The sequence below is a fragment of the Eleutherodactylus coqui genome, chromosome 10 (assembly GCF_035609145.1).
Source record: "Eleutherodactylus coqui strain aEleCoq1 chromosome 10, aEleCoq1.hap1, whole genome shotgun sequence".
Classification (NCBI taxonomy): Eukaryota; Metazoa; Chordata; class Amphibia; order Anura; family Eleutherodactylidae; genus Eleutherodactylus; species Eleutherodactylus coqui.
In genome coordinates, this window is record NC_089846.1 from 131,342,921 (window position 1) to 131,369,608 (window position 26,688).

At 44.6% G+C, this 26,688-nt stretch overlaps 1 protein-coding gene across 1 annotated transcript in view; it reads left to right on the forward strand.

Moving 5' to 3' along the window:
• The window catches only part of HS6ST2 (heparan sulfate 6-O-sulfotransferase 2), a 359,475-nt gene extending 333,164 nt beyond the window's left edge, over positions 1-26,311 (forward strand). Inside the window, exon 2 of the mRNA XM_066581851.1 lies at positions 22,456-26,311. Coding sequence (XP_066437948.1) covers positions 22,456-23,152 — 697 coding nt within the window. The 3' untranslated portion in view covers positions 23,153-26,311. The remainder of the gene's footprint in view (positions 1-22,455) is intronic.
• The last annotated feature ends 377 nt before the right edge of the window (positions 26,312-26,688 follow it).

Sequence of the window (26,688 nt, forward strand, 5' to 3'; positions counted from 1 at the left end):
GACGGCCAGGTCGGATCCGGCTGCAAGAATTCTCGCAGTGGGACCCGACCCGAGCGCCTGCAGAGAGCAGCGTGACACTCACCTGCTCCCGCAGCTCTGGCTCTTTCATGCGCAGAGCAGGGCCAGCGGCCGGTGAGCCCCGCACAGAAATAGAACATGCCGCGGTTTGTTTGCCGCGTGAGATTTCATGCGGCCAAATCGCGGCCGTCTGCATAGGATTGCGTTTGTTAACACAATCCTATGGCAGCTTCCAGGGACTTAAAATTCCGTGGGAAATCCCGCCGCGGAATTTCCGCTGGTCTGCAAGCGGCCTTAGGCATTATCCTGCCAAGACCATGAGTATTACTTATCAATAAAACAGATAATTAAAGTATGATCACTGGGGAATCAACTTCTGGAATCTCCAGGGATCAGAAAAATGGCGCACTCTGACGTTCCCCTAGTAAATGGAGCAGCCATGCACGTGCATGACCAATGCTTCATTCACCAGGAGGAGTTGGGGTGAGCCATCCTTGTGACAGTTGATAAATGATTTTAGAGGGATAACCCAGTTAAGGTTGTCAAGGAACACATGATCTGTGTTCCCTACATGTATCTAAGCACACCCTCTTTTGATCTTATGGTTTTACGTATCAGGAAATAATAAAAATATTTGGTCCTTAAAGTCTTAAAGGGGTTGTCCCGCGCCGAAACGTTTTTTGTTTTTTTTTCAATAGCCCCCCGTTCGGCGCGAGACAAACCCGATGCAGGGGTTTAAAAAAAAAAACGGATAGTACTTACCCGAATCCCCGCGCTCCGCTGACTTCTTACTTACCTTGCGAAGATGGCCGCCGGGATCTTCACCCACGGTGCACCGCAGGTCTTCTCCCATGGTGCACCGTGGGCTCTGTGCGTTCCATTGCCGATTCCAGCCTCCTGATTGGCTGGAATCGGCACACGTGACGGGGCGGAACTACGAGGACCAGCTCTCCGGCACGAGCGGCCCCATTCAGAAGGGAGAAGACCGGACTGCGCAATTAGACGGCACCATGGAGACGGGGACGCTAGCAACGGAACAGGTAAGTGAATAACTTATGTTTGGCTCATATTTAATGCACGATGTATATTACAAAGTGCATTAATATGGCCATACAGAAGTGTATAACCCCACTTGCTTTTGCGGGACAACCCCTTTAAAATTGGTAAATACAATCTCAGATGAACAAGAACACAGAACACATGACACCATCTCATTATTAACTCTACAAAAACAATTCAAAATACAGAAGCAGTGTGTGAAAAATTATGCTCACCCCATTAATCAACAGCTTGTAAAATCACCTTTAGCAGCAATAATCGTTCTGGAGGAATTTTGGCCCACTCTTTCTTACATCCCACTGGCATCCCACATAGTAACTGACCAAATGGTGCTTCTGCATTTGGAAATATAGCACTCTAAAATGTGACAGACTGATCTGCCTAACATCATACTCCTATATTGCTCCATCTGTCATTACATTGGCCAGCAAATCAATGTAAGGCCTTAGTCACACGGGCGTTTTTTCCCGCGATTTGCGGATCGCATGACGGATGCGCATCCGCAAATCGCGTGACCAGGGCCGAAAAATCGCCCGAAAAAACTGCTCCTAGCCGCGTTTCATTAGAAACGGGCCGGAGCTGTCCAGCGCATTGAATTCAATGGAGCCGGCAATACAGCCGGCTCCATTGAAAGCAATGGGCTGCGGGCGATCTCACGATGAATTTTCGGGAAGGGCTTAAAAATATAAGCCCTTCCCAGAAATTCATCCAGAAATGTGTAAAAATAAAAAATATATATATGCTCACCTGGTCCCGGCAGACGGAGTTCAGCGCGGCCGGCCGGCAGTTCTCCTGAACTGCTCTGAGTAGTATTCAGCAGCCGGGGCTTTAAAATCCCCGCCTGCTGAATGAGCTGCCTCTGATTGGTCACAGCCTCACCAATTAGAGGCAGCTCTCACTCACACCCATTCATGAATTCATGAATGGGTGAATGAGTGCTGCCGTCTGACTGAGCCCTAATATTGTTCTTCTTCTATGGTTGGGGGATGGGTGACCAGAAGCTCGGTGTTAAAGGGTGCCAAAAAGCTAATTTGCATTGACCATGTATTTAGATCATTTAGCTATAGGACTTTGCCCATAGGGAGGAGTTTAAAGTGATAAACTTATCACTTATAACTAGAGATGAGCGAACGTGCTCGGCCACGCCCCTTTTTCGCCCGAATACCGCGATTTTCGAGTACTTCCGTACTCGGGCGAAAAAATTCGGGGGTCGCCGTGGCGGCGCAGGGGGTTGCAGCGGGGAGTGGGGGGGAGAGGGAGAGAGAGAGGGCTCCCCCCTGTTCCCCGCTGCTACCCCCCACGCCGCCACGCCTCTCCCCGCCCCCCGGCGCACCCGAGTACTTTTCACCCGAGTAGTGAAGTACTCGGAAATCGCGGTATTCGGGTGAAAAAGGGGCGTGGCCGAGCACGTTCGCTCATCTCTACTTATAACTTATCACTAAGGTAAACTTATCTTGGAAGGGAAAATAGTTATTCCAGTTTTCTTAAATGATTGTTAATCATAAATGAGGTTTCTAATATACTTTGTATTTCAGTTCTCTGCCATGTTCAAGCTATCTGTTAGCTGGATTCACAATGCCCCTAGAGAGCTCAGCCTACATAGAAAATGATTTCTTATCTCTACACCACAAGTCTCCTTGTAATCGCTTTAAAAGCCATAGTCCACCTGCTCTATCGTTTGCATAGCATTGTATGTCTGGCATTAAAATCATTTTTATTGAGAGCACCATAAATTTTGGCGAAAAGTAGAGTCTCCTAGTTGACATTCCATAATGGATAGGAGGGGAAAGGGCATGTTCTGGTCAGATCATGTTTCTTTCTGCTCAGATGACTCTTGTAACCATTAGTCCATAAATATAACATGCGGTTTAATTGTTGGTGTTGTTTAAAAATAGTGTTACTTTCAGTACTATGTAGTCTTTCTAATGCTTCTGACTACTGTAATAGGTGTTGTGTTCAAGGTTGTAAAGACATGCAATGGTGAAGACAGCCAGAGATGATGGAGGCAGCAGGGTATGCTGTGCATGCTTGAATTTCATCTCATTTTCTTCTTTGTTCCATAGTTATACCTAGCAATAGTTGTTGTTGTTAACCGTTTAGTCGTTCACGATCCTCGACGGCCCAAAGGCGAGCTCCCTCCATGTTTTTCAGTTTTGCACGGCTTCTTTCGGTTGTGTGATCTCCATGCCAGTATCAGCTCTGACAGTATCAGGCATCGTGTCCTTTGGCGTCCGGGTCTTCTTTTGCCGCAAATCTGTCCAAGTATTATAGATTTTTCTAGCAACTCTGCACGCACTACATGGCCAAAATTCGTGAGCCTGAGATGGGTCAACTTGACGTCCAGTAATATATTGGGTCTTATACGTTTCAAGACTTCTGTGTTACTCTCGTCGTCCAGGGCATACGCAGCAGCTTTCACCTGCACTACAACTCAAATGCATCAATCCTCCTTCTAGCTTTCTTCACAGTCCAGCTTTCGCATCCATACATGGCTATGGGGAAAATGGCTTTAGTTGCTATAACGATATCCCTACTTTTTAGAGGCCCATTTTTTCACTTTCAGTTTTAATCTTACATGTCAGCTGCGTCAGACCTGCTTCTGTTTCTGTAAGCAGAGTTGTGTCATCCACATAACGGAGATTGTTGATGTTTCTTCCATCTATTTTCACCCCAATTTCAAATTCGTCTATGTCCATTTTGCACATGATCACTTCCGCATATAAGTTAAACATGAAGGGGGAGAGGATGCAGCCCTGTCGGACACCTTTGCCGATCCCAAACCAATCTGTGTCCCCTTACTGTGTTCTCACAGGGGCTTCTTGATTGGCGTAAAGTGTGTTAAGTGCACTGTTTAGACACAATCCTCTGCTTCTGTGTCTGGCAGGTGAGGGCGTCATCCTGCTCTCCCTGTTCACTGAACTTACATTTATTCTCTTCCAGCACTCCTAGGGTTAATTGCTTCTGGGCCTTTTGCTCAGCTGATACACCTTTTCTAATCCCCGCCCTATATAGGTGCCCTGGACCTTTCAGGCAATGCTGTAGTGTTATTGTGTGATTCATGTCCATAACTCCATGTTTAGCCGCTACTCCTGCAGTTTCTTTTCTACCTTGCCTTCTTCTCAAGTTCTGTGTCCTCCATTCATGTATTCAGCTGTCTGTTATCTTTGTGAGTCTGTTTCTCTGTTTATCCTTGTCAGTCTGTACCTCCTTCGTTCCTATATGCCCCGGTATTGTTCTGTTGTTTGTTTTATAGGTGTTCTGTCCCATCAGGGTCAGTCAGTGCCTAGAAGAAGACCGTGGGGTCGTCCTTATCGGGATGAGTGCTCCGCCTATAGGCAGGGGTTTCCCTCTCCTGCTTAATAGTTCAGGGCAAGATACTTTCCCTAGTTTCCATCTGCATACGGGGTTCGTACATCTGGTATCTTACCACCCACGCTGGGGTCGGCCGTCAAGCGTACTGGACTGGATCATCACTTACCGCGTAGGTTGACACTGTGGTTCTACATCCACAATCATCACAAAGTGATTTTATCAGCTTGACTAGATGTGCCGATACGCCCAGATCTTGTAGGACCTGCGATAGCTTGTCATAGTCGACACAGTCAACGGCCTTGATGTAGTCATTGAAGCACATGTAGATATTCTTCTGGTATCCTTAAGCTCTTTCCATGGTCCATCGCAAGTTTGCAACATGGTCACGGGTGCCGCATGCTTGCCGGAATCCTGCCTGCACGTCAGGGAGGGCCGTTTCAACAGCTGATCTCAGTCTTTCCTGTATAATTTTGAGAAGGATCTTGCTTGCATGCCGAATGAGGGCTATTGTTCGATAGTTGGAGCAATTCTGGGAGTCTCCTTTCTTTGGTAGAGAGATGAAGACAGAACCTATCAATAGGTATATTCAGCATATAATTCATTGCTTATATTTATAGCATGTTCACTATCCTCTTACCGAGTCTATTACTATACGTGTCAGAGACGGCGGAGGGTAAATACATTGTTAACTGCAGAGGCAATGTCTAATTTCACATGTCAGTGTCAGCGCCATATTACGCTATAACCCTCGATGTCAATAGCCCTGTGATCTAATGCACTTGCATATTAATCTTCAACGCTGGTGCTTGATTGATTTAACTGGCACTTGGTAGAATAAATGGCTCCAAGTAAGTAATTATTAACCTAGAAGTCATTAGTTCTTTTCAGTTGAATGATTGGAATCCTTGCTAGAAAACATCAGTAATTTACAAGTGGATGGCCGTGGGCAATAATCACATCTACAACCTGAAAACTGATGTATAAAAATGTCCATCTAGAGCACATGTGAAACAGAGGGCCCACGGGCTGAATACAGCCTACCACTTCATCTTATGTGGCCTGCCAGCCATGCAGCATTCTACTCACCCAGCCTACAGGTCCGGTCTAGCGGCAGCAGTGCAGTCTGACCACTGACCTCTTCCCCCGGCATCTGTGCTTGCCGACATGTACGTAGCGCAGGCGCCGAGCGGAGAGCTCAGCGGTCACAGACTGCACTGCTGCCGCTAGACCGGACCTACAGGCTAGGTGAGTCCAATGCCTGGGGTGATGCTGTCTGTCCCGAGGCCGATAGGGAGGTCGTTATTACTCCTAGGAATACTATGGAGGTTCTTACTACTGGGGCCAATACAAGGGACACTAGTACTACTAGAGTTACTATGGGAGTCACTGTTACCATTGCAGCCACCATGGGGGTCAATATTACTACTGAGACCACGTATATAAGGGACACTTACTACTGGGGTCACTATGGGGGTCACCATTACTACTGGGGCGACTATGGGGGACACTATTACTACTGGGGTCACCATTACTACTGGGGCCACTATGGGGGACACTATTACTACTGCAGCCATTATGAGGGTCACTATTAGGGCTCGTTCACATTGGCTAAACCAGATTTCGGTTTCCTGCTTATTCACTGCATATTTGCACTGGCCCATTCACTGCAATGGCATAATGGGGTGCGTAATATGGTTACTACCCACCAAAATAGGTCACGCTGCGTATTTTTTCATGCGATTGTACATGATGTAAAAATATACGCTCATGCGAACAAACCCATTGAAATCAGTGAGTTCTCTTGACTGTGTATAATGTGCACAAGAATTGCACACATGATGCGCTGCTCCTGTGAACACGCCATTGCTATACAGTCTTGCAATCGGCCCTTTGAAGGCAACCATGAAAATGAGTTTGATGCCTCGGATCTAGAACAAAGCACCAAAAATGCAGATTCCACGACCTCTTTTTTTGGTGGAATGAAGGCACTAAACGCTCCTATAATAATAGTAACAGATTTACTAATAAATATGCTAATCAGGCAATGCAAACAAGGCAAATCAATTAGAAGAAGAGGAAAGCCTGGTGCAAGGACATAGAATCCGTTCCTTGAGAGTGTAGATGAGATAAAAGAATATAAGGGGGCGACTTCCTCTCCAAAGTCGTGATCAGAGTCGTTGATGGGTTTTTCCTTTTATGACACATTAAGTATCCTCGCCCAAGAACAATAGCGATGTAATTAATTTCATGTGAAGGCAACAGTGCGAAAGGCAGAAGAAATGTACTGAGTTATGAGCAAAATGGCTGCAGTAATGTTTGAGGCTCGCTGCCCCCATATAATAAAGATTATTATTATTATAATGGTATAATATGTTATAATATGTGATATTTCTTCCCGAGGTGAGGGGGTGTCGGGCCCCGTCAGCTTTCCTTTATTTTACACATTAAAAGACTTAAAAGTTTGTCTGAGATTTACGAAAACAGAGAAAAAAAAGCTATATTTACCTTTTAAATTGTCCCCCGCATTACCTCTGTGGTCCCCTCTGCAGCGGTCCCGAAAGTTACTGCAGCGGTCATATACCATTCATCAGTCATGTGACTGCTCAGCCAATCACTGGCCTCGGTGGTCACATGCCATTCATATACAGCACCTGCTGAGGCATCTGAGCAGTAAAGTGAATGATGAACCGCATATGGCTGTTGCAGCAGTTGCCAGCACTGGAGTGGTGGGGACTCGGTGCTGTACTTGGGGGGGGGACTGGAGTGGTGGGGACTCGGTGCTGTACTTGGGGGGGGGACTGGAGTGGTGGGGACTCAGTGCTGTACTCTGAGGGGGGGGACTGGCATGGTGGGGACTCGGTGCTGTACTTGGCGGGGGACTGGAGTGGTGGAGACTCGGTGCTGTACTCAGAGGGGGGGGACTGGAGTGGTGGGGACTCGGTGCTGTACTCAGAGGGGGGGGGGGACTGGAGTGGTGGGGACTCGGTGCTGTACTCAGAGGAGGGGGGGACTGGAGTGGTGGGGACTCGGTGCTGTACTCAGAGGAGGGGGGGACTGGAGTGGTGGGGACTCGGTGCTGTACTCAGAGGAGGGGGGGACTGGAGTGGTGGGGACTCGGTGCTGTACTCAGGGTAGGGGACATTTAAAAGGTGAATATAGCTTTTCTTTTTCCTCTATTTTGTACCACTATCAGCTGTCTGGTGGGTGTTTTATGGAATCTCAGACGACCCCTGGAATACACTATCCTGCCAAAAGCAATTGTACGCCTGAGCAAAAAACAAAAGTAGTATATGTTTATAAATGTTAATACTTTATATACTTAGTTCGTCCCGGGGTTCAAGTTAAGACTCCGTGCAGGCCAGTACAATCATGGAACATCCATATCCTCAAACCAATGTAAGTCAGCATTGGATTTGTGACGAGGCACGTTGTCTTGTTGAAAGATTGCTGACCATTCCCAGAGTATTGTCACATTGTCAGCATTATATTATTGTCTAGAATGTGCGTGTTCATGGTTCTTGTCACTACAACCAACGGACCGAGACCATGCCACATCTCTAGACCATACGGGAACCTCCGTCATACTTTACTGTTGGCACAACACACTCAGGCAGAAGGTGATCCCCAGGCTTCTCCACACCGGGGTACGCCCATCTGATCTGTAGATGGAGTAGTGGGATTTATAACTCCATAGAACATTTTTTCATTACTCAACTGACCAATCACAACACTCCTTGCACCACTGTAGATGGCCGATGCATTGCATTTCGTGATGGATGGCTTGTGTGCAGCGGCATAACCCGTATATCCAATAGCGTGCAGTTCACACCACAAACTATGGCTGACACTTCCAAGGATATGCATCCTATGTAGCATGGTTAAGAACACATGACGTGCTAATAAGACACAATCCATTCTACTAATAGGGGTGTCCATATACTTTTGGTCAGATAGTGTACAAGAGGAACCAGAAACCCAGAGTGGAATTTAAATGACCTTTGATTGAAAATCATACGTATTATTACAAGTTATTTTACATTCAGTAAATCAGCATTATATGCAATATATGAAACGTTGTAATAGATCTTATTAGGAAAAAGTGATTTCTTCTTTACTTTCCAACAACCGATCTACCCTTTCCCTGCTTTAGCTGCTCTGTAAGGCCTCATGTCCACTTGCACGCATGCATTCCATCTGCTGAATCCAGCCGTGCCCACAGACATGGACAGAAAGACATTGTCTTACCTCTCTGGATCCAGCACAGGTCTCCTCCGTGCTGGCCGGATCTTCTTTCTTCAGCACGGCGGATGCGTCTGGGCGACGTGCCGGACTTATGCGCAGTGCAATTTGTTTTTGATCTCCTGCTTTCCTGCAGATTCGCGGCACATCCACAGTGACAGCTGTGGCTGTGCCCGTCGATCGGACAACTTCCATTGGCTTCAATGGAAGCCGTCCCTGCGGGATCTGCAGAAAAATAGAGCCTGCTGCAATTTCTTCCCGCGCGTGCGATCCACATGATGGGAAAAAAATCACATCCGCATGCTTTTAACTGTTTTGCGGATGCTAATGCATCCCTATGGGCGGCTTGATTTGCGGGTCCCCACGTGCGGCATCATCAAATCCACCCATGGACATAAATGTTTACAAGCCTCCTTAGTCACTCACAAAATCTATCTAGTAAATTAAGGACAGGAAATGATAGGAGGAGGGGGATGAAGCTGCAGGTTTTTTACTGTTTATCCATGACTCTTACACTCCCACTGCAGTGTAGTTGTACATAACATATCATCATTTACTACTATGTATAGTATGAGAAACTGGTCAGGGAGGATATTGTTTCTCCTTAGGGAGAGCACCTAGAAGGTGTGTGAAGAGACTTATAAGGCCATGCATGCTCCTCTGGGAAATATGCAAATAAGGAAGATGCAACAATACCTCTGCAGCACCACCTATTGGAAGGCAGCATTCCTGCAAGTCGATGTCAGACTCTTTAGACAAGCCTTATAACAATGCCCTGGAATTGAAAGCCAAGCCAGAATACAGCACACAGACAGCTGTTTTGGAGGTTTTGCCCCTCATCAGTGTCTCACGTCTATAGACCTCTCACTAGCCATGCCAGAACCCTACTGCACACTGATGAGGGACAAAAAAAAAACCACCAGCTGTCTTTGTATGGATTCTGGTTTGGTTTTCAATTCCAGGGCATTGTTACAAGGCTTGTCTAAAGAGTCTGACATTGACTTGCAGGAATGCTGCCTTCAATAGGTGGCGCTGTGGAGGTATTATTTCATCATACTTATTTGGTATGAGGAATAAAATGAGTAAATAAAACCATTTTGTCATGACATGAGCAGGAGTTTTTGTAGATACAAGTTGTCTATACACTTATAAGGGTTCTTCACCTACTGAAAAATCAAGACAGCACCGCACCAAGTATTTTACCCAAGGGCTTGCACCAACTGCGATCCGTTCCTGACTTGTACCATGAATCTGTACAATTTAGATTCAGTTATTTAAATTAAGCTGGAACTAGTCGTTTCGCTCCAATCCTCCTATATTTAGGTCACCTCGCACTAATCCCCAGTCCTTATCAATGTGAGAGCTTGGTCCCAGCAGGCACTGCAGTAGATAGTGATACCTGTTAAATATGTGGCGATGCTGTTTATCTCTGCCGCTCCTTGTGAATCCGGTGTTTAGTTGGACTTTTCAGTTATCGGAGTAGTAAGTGATGCTTCCCTCTATGCAGAAACACCCCTTATTGATTCCTGAAATGCAACCGCTAGTTATACTCTATGAGGCTGGAAGGGAATATTCTGCGGAGCCTCCGCTGTTCTGAGTGCATTAGGAATCAGCCTTGCTATTTCAGTTAAAATATCCATATCGCCATGTTGTTTCACAGAGGATCGATTGCTGAAGGGATCGGGTCACCCTGTTTATTGCTAACGGGACTCATTTTTGTTTTAGTGAGCTGATACATTCTTTCCAGTTATTCTCGATAGACATCATCTCAGCCAATGACAGAGATGTGGTGGACAGACAGCAGATAACTCATGATTGTAGCTGATCAATGTCATTGGTGACCCTGATACTTAAGCCTTGGTCAGACGGGCGTTTTTTTTTTCGCGCGATTTGCGCATGCGATCTGCGCGTATATAGACCCAATGCTTCGCAATGGGATCGGTCACATGTCCGCTTTTTATGAGAATGTGCGATAAATTATAGGACACAACGATTCGCAGAACGCGCCTATCTGCGTCCTGCGATTCGTTGTGTTCTATATATGCGCTCAATGGGGCCGGCGGCAGCAGCACCGACCCCATTGAGAACATATACTACAAAGATCATTCTCCTCTGCCACAGTTGTAACAGCTGTGGCAGAGAAGAACGATGTTCGCCCATTGAATTCAATGGAGTCGGCAATACAGCCGGCTCCATTGAAAGCAATGGGCTGCCGGCGAGCGTGGGATGAATTTTCGGGAAGGGCTTAAAAATATAAGCCCTTCCCTGAAAACCATCCTAAAATGTGTAAAAAAAAAAAAAGTATACTCACCTTGTCCCTGCAGCCGGAGTTCAGCCACGGCCGGCCGACAGTTCTCCTGAACTGCTCTGTGTAGTATTCAGCAGGAGGGGATTTAAAATCCCCGCCTGCTGAATGGGCTGCCTCTGATTGGTCACAGCCCTCACCAATCAGAGGCAGCAGTCACTCACCCATTCATGAATTCAATGGGTGAGTGAGTGAGTGTTAAAAAACGCCCGTGTGACCGAGGCCTTATACACTACTAATATTGATATTTGATACAATTTAGTTTTATGGTTGCTACTAGGATTTGAACTTGACTTGTTCTCCAGCTTAGGAAACCCAATGTCAAATGGCCTATTAGAGAATTCTGAGCTAATATATTGGGCCCCTAATCATGGACCTCCTCAATTAGCTAGAACAGACAAAGGTTATGTCATGTAAGCATTTCCCAGGATGTAACGTGGCTGCGACTTCAAGGGATTGATGTATCTAGCTTGCTCAATCTTGTTCACTCAGGTTGCAAATTGGGCATAAATCACACCCCAACATGGTCCTTTTGTGCTGCCTGGAAGATGGGGTAAGAAGTCCCCAAAACACTCATACTGCTCTACAGCAGACAAAGAGAACGGACAGTCCTCCCATGGAATACATTTATGTATATGTGTAAACTATGGGGACACCACCATTGCAAAAGGGGGCGATGGTGGGTGTCAAAGGCAGTATATTTAATGGGTGCCATGAGACCGAATGTCCTTCAGAAAAGCACATGGAAATGGTTCTGACAGACACAGGGCTGTAACAAAGATGCCACCTCTCTCTAGATGACGAACAAAGAAATAGTTGAAGCTGCTACTGCATTTCTGACGATTAGACGATCCCCTCCATTTGTGGTCTTTTGAGGGTGTCCTGAGCCCGGTCACTTTGTGTGCCCTCACACATCCACCGGTACCAACACCTCCTAACAGTCTGGTCAGACGCTCCTCTCTACTGGTGGTCTGTAGGAGGCGCCCTGAGCCCGGTCACCTTGGCTGCCCTCACATATCCACTGGTCTAAACACCTCCTAACAGTCTGGTCAGAACAGCCCAGGTGGTCGGCAATTTGTGTATATGACCATCCAGTTTCTTGCATTCCAATAATGCACCGCCTCTCAAACTCTGGTAACTGGGCAAAATCTCTTTGATTGTGTCATAGAGGCGTCTAGTGATCTATATATACAGGCGTTTAACCCCTTATAACACCACTCGGGGCATGTCTAGTGCTCAACAAGCTCTACAGAAGCCGAAAAAGAGGTCCACAACACACAGGTAACCTCTAAGAGCCTTTTTATAGACCCAGGATGGAACCTCAGGTTGCAAGACTGTTCATGTACTCACAACTCCAACCAGTTACATATCTGCCATAGGGCTCCTACCCGCTTGTGTTTTTTTAACGCTGCATTAACCCTTTCCAATCCACTGTCTGATATCTTCAGCCATTCTGATTGAAGGCTGTACAGCTCCGATGTCGGAAGACGTCCCGCAGGTTATTCTTACTGTATATTAGTGGCCGCTCTGTTGTCGGGGGCCTCTCCAGCATGTCCCATAATGCAGTACTGGCTCTAGCCAGCAGATGGCACCATTATATAATGGCAGAAAGAGAAAAACCCCTAGGAAACCCTGAAACCAAAATTGGATTGCAAAGGGTTAACTCTGCGTTTTTCTTTTTTACGCCAATGTCACAGGGACTTTCTAATGTTAAAAACGCATCCCACAAAAATCGCAAAGCACAAACTTGCGATGCGTTTTTAACATTAGAAAGTCCCATTGACATTAGCATTAAAAAAACGCAGCATTAACGCAGGGTTAAAAAAATGCAAGTCTGCAGGAGCCCTAAATTAGATAAAACTGCATGCCCGAATTTTGCAGCAAAACGATAACTTCTTCCAGGTGCTTCATTTTCTTTGACAGAGTGTATTTACTTTGCTGTAGGCCTTCATATATATATATATTCTCTACCTATGCATTATGAAAAAAGTTTGGTGCCGTGTTAGCCAGTAGAGCAAAATGTGATCGTTCTCAGCAAGAGAAATCCTGGCTTTCAGTTTTTGTCCTGTTTCTCTGACATAAAGCCCCCCAACAGGACATTTACTGCACATGATCAGGTCCACAACATCGGATGTGGAACATGTGAGTATCCCAGGGATCTTATAGTCCTGCTGTGTGTTGGGGTTATGTATCCTGTCTGCGGTCCATACATGTCAGCAGGTCTTACAGCTCCTTACATTACAGGGATCTTATAGTCCTGCTGTGTGTTGGGGTTATGTATCCTGTCCGCGGTCCGTACATGTCAGCAGGTCTTACAGCTCCTTACATTACTGGGATCTTATAGTCCTGCTGTGTGTTGGGGTTATGTATCCTGTCCGCGGTCCGTACATGTCAGCAGGTCTTACAGCTCCTTACATTACAGGAATCTTATAGTCCTGCTGTGTGTTGGGGTTATGTATCCTGTCCGCGGTCCGTACATGTCAGCAGGTCTTACAGCTCCTTACATTACAGGGATCTTATAGTCCTGCTGTGTGTTGGGGTTATGTATCCTGTCCGCGGTCCGTACATGTCAGCAGGTCTTACAGCTCCTTACATTACAGGGATCTTATAGTCCTGCTGTGTGTTGGGGTTATGTATCCTGTCCGCGGTCCGTACATGTCAGCAGGTCTTACAGCTCCTTACATTACAGGGATCTTATAGTCCTGCTGTGTGTTGGGGTTATGTATCCTGTCCGCGGTCCGTACATGTCAGCAGGTCTTACAGCTCCTTACATTACAGGGATCTTATAGTCCTGCTGTGTGTTGGGGTTATGTATCCTGTCCGCGGTCCGTACATGTCAGCAGGTCTTACAGCTCCTTACATTACAGGGATCTTATAGTCCTGCTGTGTGTTGGGGTTATGTATCCTGTCCGCGGTCCGTACATGTCAGCAGGTCTTACAGCTCCTTACATTACAGGGATCTTATAGTCCTGCTGTGTGTTGGGGATCCGTATCCTGTCCGCAGTCAGTATATGTGAGCAGGTCTTACAGCTCCTTACATTACAGGGAGAAGTTCCTTTTTGTGTGTCAGACGGTAATGCACTCCTTATTATAAAGTTTCTCAAGTTAGGAGGTTGCTTGTAACACAGAAGGTGACGGTCCAGGAATATGGTGGTCAGACGGTCATCCTTGTGTCGGGTATGATGGAGTTTCCTTGTGGTTTTCCTTAGTACCTAAGTTACATGATCGTTTCCTTATCTGTGTATTGGAGTAGTTAATTCCTGGGTATCCTGGTGGCTCTGGTGATTTGGTCATCAGTTGAGTTGGGGTAGTAGCCCTAATTTAGAAATGTCCTTATAAAGATGATATAGACGTTCCTCTCTATCTGTTGGGTTGGAGCAGATCCGGTTGTATCTGATGGCCTGGCTGTAGACAATGGACTTTTTGATGTACTTAGGGTGGAAGCTTTCCCATCTGAGGTATGTGGGTCAATCAATCAGTTTTTAGTATAGGGAAGTCTGTATTGAGTTCTTTGACATTTTTATGGTGTTGTCCAAAAAGTTGGTTTCAGTATATGAGTAGCTTAATGTCAGGTTTATGGTGGGGGGAATGCATTGAATCTCTCATGGAATTTTATTACTTCTTGTTCGGTGTTGGTCCAGATGATTATGATGTCATCAATGTAGTGGAAGTCGGACAATGGTTTGCTGGAGCAGGAGGCCAGAAAGTCACTCTCCAGTTTTGCCATGAAAAGGTTGGCATATTGCTGTGCCATTTTACTGCCCATGGTGGTTCCAGTGAGTTGCAGGAATATCTTTTTGCCAAAGGAGAAATAATTGTGTGTGAGGATGAATGTTATGAGTTGTAACACAGATTCAGAGGCAACCCCATTGGTCTCAAGGTGTGCCTGGCAGGCGGTCATTCCATCTTCGTGTGAGATGTTAGAATATAAGGATTCCCCATCTACTGTGGCCAAGATGGTGCCATCGGGGAGGGGACCTATGGTTGACAGTTTATTCAGTAGCTAGTTGTTTTTCACCAGCGGTTTGCAGACACCTTCTACCCATCCTGAGATGTTTTCAGTGAGGGTTCCCACACCTGAGATAATTGGCCTCCATGCTGGGGGCCTTCATGTTGGAGAAACAGGGCAAAAACTGAAAGCGAGGATGAGATCTCATCGCCACACAATTAAAGAAAGACAGAATTACCTGCGGCCGAGCACTTTTCTAGTCACGGACACAACATAGAACACATGAAAGTCTCCATATTAAAAGGCAATTTCAAGTCACAAAGCCATAAAAGAATTTGAGAGTACAAAGCTATAACAACTTTTGACACTTTAAACAGTGGCCAAAATTCATCAAAAGGATTCATTCGTGGCTGGAAAGTAGGAGAAATCTAAAGCACAGATAACACTCTGGCCTGGTGACCCCCTAACACTAATTCTGAGACCATAAAACCTTCACATCCACCTCAGTGGACTATTTAAGTATTTATTTATTTCTCTACTCATCCTGTTCTGGTAAGAATAATTTCTTTTGTAAGTGCAAACTAATCACATCATGTCTGTGCCTTGTCATGAGTATGTGTGTTTAAATATGCATGCCTCTTTGGAGCTATTTCATTATGCCAGATGAAGAACGATGAGTAGGTTGGAAAGCTCACTATAACATCATGTATATTTGTTAGCTATTAGAAGCTATCATATGCACAAGATTACTTGGTTTCTCTCACTGAGAGCAATCACCCTTCCCTACCTATGTATTGCACAGTTCCTTAACCCTTTCCAATCGAATTTGCATCCTGGTTTTCCTAGGGGGCTTACTCTTTTTCTGCAGTTATACAACGGCGCTATCTGCTGGCTAAAGCCAGTACTGCATGAGGTGACACGTTGGATAGGCTCCGACCAGCAGAGAGGCTGGCAATATACAGTAAGAGAACCCTGCTGGACGTCTTCCAACATCGGAGCTGTACAGCCTTAAATCGTAATGCCTTTAGACGTCAGACAGTGGATTGGAAAGGGTTAAATGTATAGTTGCAATCAAAATTATTCCTCCCCCTGAATAGTATTCCACATAAAAGCATACAAGAAAGTGGTTGCAGCATACAAGACCAAGACTATTAGTGAACTGGGGGCCGATGTCCATAAAAATGGGCAAGGATTCCTCAGCAAAGCTGTCAGAAGCCGCTGTCCAGTTCTTTGCAACAGGTCATAACAGCAAAAGGTGCTGCACTAAGTACTAAAGACGCTTGTCATGGGGGGGCTGTCTAATTCTGAGACTGCAGTAGTCATTAAAAGTGACATTTTGGAGAAACCATTGTTTTGGGCTATTTAAATAGTTTTTGATCGTTTTTGCGCAAACAGCCGCACGTTTCTAAATTTTGCAAATTAACCTAATTTGCAGTGCAGGTTGAATCATTCTGCATTTCATCGGTTTGTTCCATGCTGTATACAGGCACACACATCAGAGTTGGCTAAAAGAAAGTCTTATGTCATCCGCCAGAATAAAGAACTCCATCCTCTCAGCGCCCTCGCCATAATGTGCTTGTGCTGCGGGTTAATGGATCATATGCTGCGCGAGGCAGTGCTGGGAAGGCTCACCAGCAAACATTATACCGCAAAAATTAATATAATGGCTTCATTTGTAGTTGATTCACAGCAGCGATGTGACATCTAGTGGGGATTGGAGGGAGATGGATGCGATGGGAGCACTCACAAATCATTATGATGGCAGTATGCAGCCATTCTCCAGGGTTTCAGACACAATAGGGTAAGAATTAATAGTATTATTTTCTACAATTACAGAGGGGATAATAGGGCTTGGATTACATAAGGTAAAAGACTTGTTTTTTTCTTGGAGAAATATAGTTATGATTCAATAGTGTAAAATGTTATAAGGACCCGCAGGCTTTAGAATGCATTGGAAACTGTTTAAAGAACTGCTGTGCGGACAATTATAGTATTCGGCTTATCCAGTGAGGTTCTCCTGCGTGATGGGATGTTGGCTCTATCCGAAAAATACAATGTGGCCTCCCAGTAATGTCCCCAATATATACGTCAATCTGTGAGATATCTGTGCAGGGCCATATAACCCTTTGCAATCCAATTTTGGATTCAAGGTTTCCTATGGGGGCTTCTTCCTTTTGCCATTGTACAATGGCGCTATCTGCTGGCTAGAGCCAGTACTGCAGTATGTGACAAGCTGGAGAGGCCCTTGACAACAGAGCGGCCAGTAATCTACAGTAAGAATACCCTGCCAGACGTATTCCGACACCGGAGCTCTACAGCCTTCAATCAGAATGTCTTTAGACGTCAGACAGTGGATTGGAAAGGGTTAATACCCTAGTGGGCCTAGTGCAAGAGTATAGAAGGAGCCCCCTACCCACCATCATCCTGCCTATTCTGTGCCGTCACCCCACCCCTGGCCATGAAAAAGTAAAAGTATATATTCACCTAAATTGCAGGTGGCACACCCCATTGACTTTCCCACAGTTTCCACTCTCTTCTAGGTCCTCTGGTCACATGTCCATGGAAGCACATGACCACTGCAGCCAATCACTGGTCTCAATGTTATGGAGGCCAATGTTGGCCAGAGTAGTCATAAGCTTAGACGGGCATGTGACTGCTGCACCTTGAAGTGAACGGAAACTGCAGAACCGGAGCAGCCGGGGGCACTCAGAAGGTGAGTATTTTTGGGGGGACCCGCTGCAGATTCATCTTATGGTTAAAGCCGCCTTGTATATGGGAATAATGATAGTTACTGTACTTGCCCACTTTAGAGAAGTACCGTCACAAAGACTCCAAGAAGCAATGTGTGGTGCAAGCGCATTTTGCGAGATCTCTTCACATATTCCTCACCCATGGTTATAGGATATGCCGCTCATCTAATGTATATGAGCCATATGCAAGCCCCTCACTACACCCGAAACTGAATACAGACCTCATACCAGATCACTCAAGACTTGATCCCAATATTACCTAAACTAATACAGACTATCCAAATTAATAAAGAGGCCAAAACAGACGCTACCGATCCCCACTTCCCGTTCCTGCGGCTTGTTCTCCTCTTTACCCCCATGTGCTTCCTTAGCATGGCATCAGGACATTGCTGGCTCTTGTAGTGCTCCAAGAGGTCTTTTTTATCTAGTTCTCTAGACAGTTCAGGAGGGTAACACAATCACTAGTTAATTAAAAGTGGCATTTGTCATTCTTTATCTCTTACTCATTCATAGTCATGTACAGCGATGATACAAAGTAACCCAGCAGGGGCGGACTGAAGGACTGAAGGTCATGGGCTCCCATATCACCATAATGCACCGGATTTGGGTTCAAGGAGCATTTCTCACTTGCAAGCCTCAGACTTAAAGGGGTTGTCCCGCGGCAGCAAGTGGGTCTATACACTTCTGTATGGCCATATTAATGCACTTTGTAATGTACATTGTGCATTAATTATGAGCCATACAGAAGTTATAAAAAGTTTTATACTTACCTGCTCCGTTGCTAGCGTCCTCGTTCCCATGGAGCCGACTAATTTTCGCCGTCTAATGGCCAAATTAGCCGCGCTTGCGCAGTCCGGGTCTTCTTCTGTTCTCAATGGGGCTCCGTGTAGCTCTGTGTAGCTCCGCCCCGTCACGTGCCGATTCCAGCCAATCAGGAGGCTGGAATTGGCAATGTACCGCACAGAAGCCCTGCGGTCCACCGAGGGTGAAGATCCCGGCGGCCATCTTCAGCAGGTAAGTAAGAAGTCACCGGAGCGCGGGGATTCAGGTAAGCACTCTCCGGTGTTCTTTTTTAACCCCTGCATCGGGGTTGTCTCGCGCCGAACGGGGGGGGCTATTGAAAAAAAAAAAAAAACGTTTCGGCGCGGGACAACCCCTTTAAACTTTAAAAGGGTTTTCTCACTTTTTACTATTGATGACCTATTCCGAATGCCCATGACCGCTCCATTCATCCAGCTGACTCGGGGTGCACCGTTTTACTGATCCCAGGGATTCCTGGAAGTTGCTTCCTGAGCAATTAGTCATTTATCATTGATGCTGTGGATGGGTCATAAGTGATATCTGCGGGAAACTCCTTTTACATGATAGGTGATGACACGCCTATAACATACATACAAGCATCGTGGAAGGTTTAATACGCCATCATCCATGCATTACAATGGAAATTGGTGTATTTCTACTTTAAAGGGTATGGATAACTCTGGGGGCAATTATTTTTACTTGAATGCATGCGTTTTGGTCTGACAGTAACTTTTACAATGGGGTTTCATTAAATACTTTCCACTGTTTTTCTTCTGCAACTTCTACATATCACTGTATATAGACACCGCAGTCGAAGTCTCAGTGGGAGATCCGTCAGTGTGCTGGACTGACAGCTTCGATTTCAGCCATTATCCTTCCTCTCCTGCACATTGATGAGCACAACAAAGATAAGCTTTATTCTGGTCCTAAATTAGCTGATAACAGCATGCAGGAGAGGAGAGAGCAGAGGGAAGCTAAGCGTCAGCCAACACACTGACAGATCTCCTATTGAGACTTTAGACTGCAGTTTCTACATACCGTGATATGTAGAAGCTGCAGAAGAGAAAGCGTGCAAAATGTGTAATGAAACACTACTGCAAAAATGATTGTCCCCCCAAAATACATGCATGAAAGTGAAAAAATTGTCCCGAAATGGCTTTTATAGCCTTTAACTATGTGTTTGCCAGTTGGCCTAAAAAAGGCCCGATGAATAACCGTGACATGAATCATAGCGACAAGCTCTTGAATGCACACTTGCTGAGTCTGAGTTGCCACAGTAGTTTATATATATATACACTTTACAGAATAATCAATGCTGGGGCTGTAAATGTCATGTTGGTTAGTGCAGATGAATGTCCATTAATGGTAATCAAAGCATCGGATAACCATTTGGCAGAGAACCTCTCATGGTTTGATGATGCTGCAATTAAGATTGTACGAAGATTGTCACAATTAGAGATTTATATACCTCCTCGGTAGCCCTGTTAATGGATAATGCCTTTTTATGGTATGTGTAGGTTGGCTACTTTAGGGTAGGGTTGCATTGTTAAAGATTAATGATGCAAGGAATCTCACTAATGCTGTTAGACATTGCATGCTGTGGTGTTCCAGTTATATCTTGCTAAACCTATCTAGCATTTCTAATAAAAACTGAATGTGCTTATTGTGCACAAAGAACCACTCAATATTGTGCTGCAGAGGTGAATGGGCTGGAAATTAAAAATTAATTCAGAGTGGACTGGGGACATCTAGTGGTCAGAAATGGGAATTGCGTTCTTCAATTTTCGCTTTAGAGATCTTTAAAAGCCAATTACTCCCCTTTGTTAGATTAAATTCACATCAGACAACACATGCTGTAATATACGGGACATTAACGTAATTAAACTTGAGTCACTTTATTACATTTTTCTTTAAAAAATTGATTTTCTCTGTATGTTCCGCATCTATATTACGCTGATTATTAAAACCCATTGCTACCTGAATCTGTAATAAGCTCCGAAAATAAGGCCATGAATTTTAATTTGCTTTTAGATCACGTCAGTCTGGCAATCTATAAAAATAGATTATGAGACATGAATACTCTGCCGTTTAGCCACCTTGTCTATTTGTGCTGTCACTTTTAATTATTCATTGCCCTCGCTGTGGTATAGACTGGAATGTATGCTGAATTATGCTAAAGAATATTTTGGCAGCCTGGACATAAATTCTAATAAAGCTAATTATTGTTATGGCCGTGTATAAACGCACTGATTATAAGTAAGTGCTTCCAGGATGGGAACAGGAAAATGTGGTTTGGAGAGACCACAGAATAATCATTATCAAGCATCGCAGTCCTTTCTGCTTAGCCTCCTAGACTGAAAGATGAGACTATTAGGTGTGCAAGAAGAAGCAGCTTGTAGAACACAGCTAGGGGTGTATGTACACGGGCGATACTCATGAGCCGGATCCGCCCGATTGCAATTTGGATGGAGCTCACATGGGAAGAGAACCCATTGATTTCGATGGGTTTATATATATGAGCGACATAGAAAAGTCGCAGCTTGTCCTATTTTTGGCCACTCGCACGTCATGGGATTTGCATGCGAGTGCAAATAGTTTTTTACCATTTAAACTATAGGAACCACGTCATTTTTTTCACGCCTGTAAAAAAAAACGCATGCACATCGATACAAATTGCATATGTTAACCCTTTCCAATCCAATTTGTATCCTGGTTTTCCTAGGGGGGCTTACTCTTTTTCTGCTGTTATACAACGGCGCTATCTGCTGGCTAAAACCAGTACTGCATGAGGTGACACGTTGGATAGGCTCCGACAGCAGAGAGGCTGGCAATATACAGTAAGAGAACCCCGACGGACGTCTTCCAACATTGGAGCTGTACAGCCTTAAATCATAATGTCTTTAGACATCAAACAGTGGATTGGAAAGGGTTAATTTCACAACACATGCATGCATGAAAACATTGGAAAATCACTGGAAAAAAAGTGCATTGTAGGGCAGAATTTCACTGAACGACATCGTATTTGCCCATGTAAGGGCTTATTCACACGAGCGTATATTGGACGGCCGTGAAAATGTCCGGCCAATATACGCTACTGTGTAATGCACAGGGCAGCGTATACACCATTGGGCGGAGACAGCCCTTCCCTCCCACTTGCCGGCTCCCTGCAAGGGAGGAGGCGGGACAGGGTGGGAGCTAGTGTGCTGAGCTCCTGTCCCTCTCCACTGTTTGCAATGGGAGGGGCGGGGGAGGGGCTTAGCTCCACCCAGCCCTGTCCCTCCCATTGCAAACAGCGGCAAGGGGCAGAGAGGTGTCATTGGCTTCCACAGGAGTCAATGCAGCTGAAGCCAACGGCGTAAAAGCATTGTAAACCAATGTATCACAGGGGCAGCGTATATCGGCCGGCTGATATATGCCCGTGTGAATAAGCCCTAAAGGTCCTTTTACACTAAAGCGACCCTCCAGGTTCAGAACAAAATTCTGTCCTGACCGGAGAAGGCAGTTATATCACCTGCTATACGTATTTTGTGCTGATGCCTCTATGATCCGCTGCTTCCAGGTCCAGTAGTGTTAGACTACCAATGCATTATACCTGCTGATTGGCCAACACTGTTCACATGATTTGCTTCTGCCACAAGTATAGGCCATGATGTAGAGAACTGCACATCTGGACCTCCTAAGTCAATCTTGTTAGGTGCCACCTAAGGATGTTGTTTCACCCCTAGGACCTGGGATGGTTATGGAAGGGGAGGACACAGAGCTTGGACATTAAACAAAAGCCCCATAGGATATGCCTCCGGTGCCAGGTGCTAGCATTGCCACCGGTGCGGCCTTTGTATGAATTCAGGCGTGAAATGGTTTAGAGTATAGAATTCCGAGTTTCCAGACCTCAACCTTTGCTCATGGCCAAAGCAGGAGCTCCTGAATCACGACTCATTGACCTACTATTAGTATAGTTGTACCATAAATATCTATTTGTTGACCAGATTTCCTTAATAAAACTTATTTTCTATGTTTTTCAGGAACTTTTACTACATTACTATCCTGCGTGATCCTGTCTCCAGATACCTCAGTGAATGGCGGCACGTTCAGAGAGGAGCTACATGGAAGGCCTCTTTACATGTATGTGATGGAAGATCCCCGACATCCGACGAGCTGCCCAGCTGTTACACTGGTGATGACTGGTCAGGCTGCTCCTTGAAGGAGTTCATGGATTGCCCTTACAACTTGGCCAACAATAGACAAGTTCGCATGTTGGCTGATCTGAGCTTGGTTGGATGTTATAACCTATCAGTTATGGCCGAGGATCAACGGAACAAAGTTCTTCTTGACAGCGCCAAGGAGAATCTCAAGCGCATGGCTTTTTTTGGTCTTACAGAGTTCCAGAGGAAGACGCAGTACCTCTTCGAAAAGACTTTCAACATGAACTTCATTTCTCCTTTCACTCAGTTCAACAGCACGAGAGCGTCAAGCGTCGAAATAGACGATCAGACGCAAAAGCGCATAGAGACCTTGAATTTTCTAGATATGGAATTATATGAATATGCAAAAGACCTTTTCTTACAAAGATACCAATTTATGAGACAGAAGGAACACCAGGAGGCGCGGCGGAAGCGCCAGGAGCAGCGTAAAATCCTACGGGCCAAACATGCTAATCATAGAATGGAGACGGACAACTCCTCCTCTGATTACATAGGAAATGTGGAAAAATGGCGGTAGTAGGTTTTACGGTCTTAGATAATAGCGGAACTGGACAATTATAAGAATATTTAAAAAAAAGAGTAAAAAAAAAAATTAGGGGAAGATTTATTCCAAAAGATTTCAAGCTTCGTATACACTTGAAGCCAACAATGTTTATCAGTTGCCTTTGCAGATGCCTTTGCATTCATTGTAATTATTGTACATAGGAATAGATTGATGTGTACTCGTGGCGACTGGTCAGAAAGCCAATGAGCGCCCACTTTTTCTAGACCAGTTGTCAAAGACATAAGGAATCCAGTTGGCATTTGAAACCCCCCATCATGACTGTCTTGGTGTAGAAACTCAGTACTGATTTCCAGCAATGTATGTCTTGTATGTCTGAAAGCCTTTCATCTGTCCGGTCTCACAAGGATATTTCGTTTTTACTATTTGTTGCAAACTTTTTTTTTTTTGGAAGTGTTTGTACAATATCTCGTAATTTATGTTTTCAGGATACTTTATGATGTACAGAATTACCTGCGATCTCCCTTCAAAACTTTTTTCTCTTTGGTTAATCATAAGGATCTCATCCGTCATTCACTCGATAGGATCAATAGGACTTGTAGGGTCCAACAAATAACAGATAGTTCAGTATCGATAGGCTGTGGTCAGATAAGCAGTAAGTCCAAGATACCAGATTAGGTTGTATGCTTTTGTATCATGTGTATTGGAGTATAACATGGCTGAATGGGATGTGGTCCGATAGGCCATAGTTTGTATGAAGAATTCTAGTTGGCCGATTATGGTGGATCCAGATAGGTGATGGGTTCTGGATGGCTACTAGATTCATTCCAGTTGTCCAATTGGTGCATTCAGGTAGGTGATGGGTTCCGGATGACTACATGGTTAATTCCATTTGTGGGATTATGCAAAACAAGGAAATAAAAAAGGCACTTCATGTGCAAACCTCACAGCATAAATGTAGACAATCGATAGGTTGAGGCTACTCACCAGATTACGTTGTGTTGGACACAACATTAATTGCGCTTTGTAAATGTATCCGAGTGTGCCGCCAGCTCCTAGAGTCGGGTCACTACATGACTGATCGTTATATGGAGTCCCAATGTGAGAATAGATGGTGCGACCATATAGAGTCCAGATGTAGGTGATAGTAAACCAGTTTAACCCCTTCAGTGGCAGGTTTATTATTACCATGTCATGCCTCACAGTGCAGGTTTTTTAAATGAGTCAACAATGCAAGTTAATCTCACATTTAAGCACTAGAGCTGTCCACGGAAATCTTCCGGGGTTTAACTGCATGGTCAGTGCAGCAAGCCCCGGAGATTTTCTGGGTGTGCCACTAAAGGGGTTAATCGGCATAGGTACAACATATTTCACGTGTATACTGACCTGACTAAGAGCCTGATTTGGGCATAAAATGCGTTTTATATCTGGCAACTACATTGGTTTACTACCATCAGAACTCTGTGTGCTTGCACTGGATATTCACTTCATCTGTTCTCTCATTGAGTTGGACGATTATGGTGCATCCAGATAAGTGATGGGTTTTGGGTGGCTACATGGCAATCCCAGTTGGCCAATTCAATTATAATGCATGCAGATACGTGATGGGTTCTGGATGGCCACATGATTAATTCCAGCTGACTGATTATGGGGCATCTAGGTAAGGTGATGGGTCTGGATGTGAAATTATTTGATAGTACTAAAAGACAATGGATTCTAGAGGACTGATCATATTGTGTCCAGCTAGTTAAATACTCTATATTGTGAACGGACATATGTTCTACAGATCCTTGATGACATGATTATGATGCATCTGAGTTATGATGCTAGATCTTTTTGACAGCTGCCTAGTAAATGGTTTCTAGATAGACTACTTCTTGGTTTCTAAATACGTACTTTTGTCCAATGGTGAGTTGTATTTTTCCAGATGGGTTCTAGATAATTGGTCATGTCCAGGTCTGTAATGAGTTGAAAGATAAGTGTAATTAGTTCTAGATAGCTAGTCACAGCATGTCTAGATATATAGAAGGAGATGAAAGTTAAGGGTCATTGGTTCTGGATATATATTTATTTTAAGGAATGGACTCACAATAATCAACTTTGTTCTGTCCCACAAAATAATGAGTATTGAGAGTGGTGGGCCCATTTTGGTCTATCAAGGCCTTGATGATTATCCTCCGTCTGATAATACATTTATTGTGCTTGGCATGTGAAGGTTTATCATGGGCCCAGCAATTTCTCCAATATGTACAGTATGTACAATGTATACGCATGCCCTGAGTTTCTCAACAATGATGGGCACTGTTGCTATAAATTTAGCGTATTTTCTAGGGTTCAGGTTGGTATTTTGCCTAATGAGTAATATAAGGAGTCTTGGATCCCAGCAGCGTTAGAACTCCAAACTGTAATGTAAAAACTTGAACATCTGTTTCATATATATATATGTCCTTCTACACAAAAGAAGGTAATGAGTTAATAATAAATGGCAGATGTTCTGCAAGGTGCATCTGACCAAAAGCAGTGTACTGTGAATGATTACACATGAGACAGCGATGATTGGGAAGACGTTCATGCGGTGAGTTATTAGGGGCACAATTAGGCGCTGATTCATTTCTTGATTTCTCGTTTTATCAGCCGGCACTCAGTTTTTCTGATACACAGCACCAAATTCCCTGCACAGACAGAGATGTAGATATGCTGGCTGCCTACATCCAGCGCTCCCTCTAGTGGTGGCTGCTGGACCTTATCTCTTACAGCTATGTATAAGCAGGGGATGCAGAGCTGCACATCTGATGCACAAAGCTCCAACTACTATAGAGATTAGTGATGGGCAAACTTGAAAATTTCAGTTTCCTGAAGTTCAGCAAAAGTTTGAACCAAACCGATACATGCATAGCCCTGTCTAAGAGCTCTAAAAGATTGGTGTAACACTCTTAGGTCGGCCAAGACTGTATATAAGTACTTTGGAGGGGATCTAAAGGCAAGGTTAGAAAAATAGAAGGAAGAAAAAGAAGTAAAATGAAGAGAAAAGAAGAAGGAAAAAAGAATAACCCTCTTTCTTCTTCCGCTTCCTCCTTACTTTCCTTCTCCACTTCCTTGTTCTTATCCTTCAACTCCTCCTTATTCTTTTTTTCCTCCTTTTTCTTTATTTTTCTTGCTCCTTCTCTTCTTCTTTTTCCTCCTTCTTCCTCCCTTACTACTTTCTCCTTTTCTTCTTCTTTTCCTCCTTTTTCTTTATTCTTCTTGCTCCTTTTCTTCTTCTTTTTCCTCCTTCGTCCTTCTTTTCTTTTTCCTTTCTTTTTTTTTCTTCCTCCTCCTCCTCCTCCTCCTCCTCCTTTTTCTCTTCCTCTTCCACCCTATTCTCTTCTTCCCTTTTCCTTCTTTTCTTTTTCTTCTTTTCCTCCTTTATCCCCTTCTTCCTTTTTTCTATCCTTTTTCCTTCTCCTTTTTCCTCAGTTTCTTCTTCATTTTCCTTCCTTTCCATCTTTTTTTCTTCTCTTTCCTCCTTGTTCCTACTTTTTCATCCTCTCTTCTTTGTTTTCTTTGCTCTT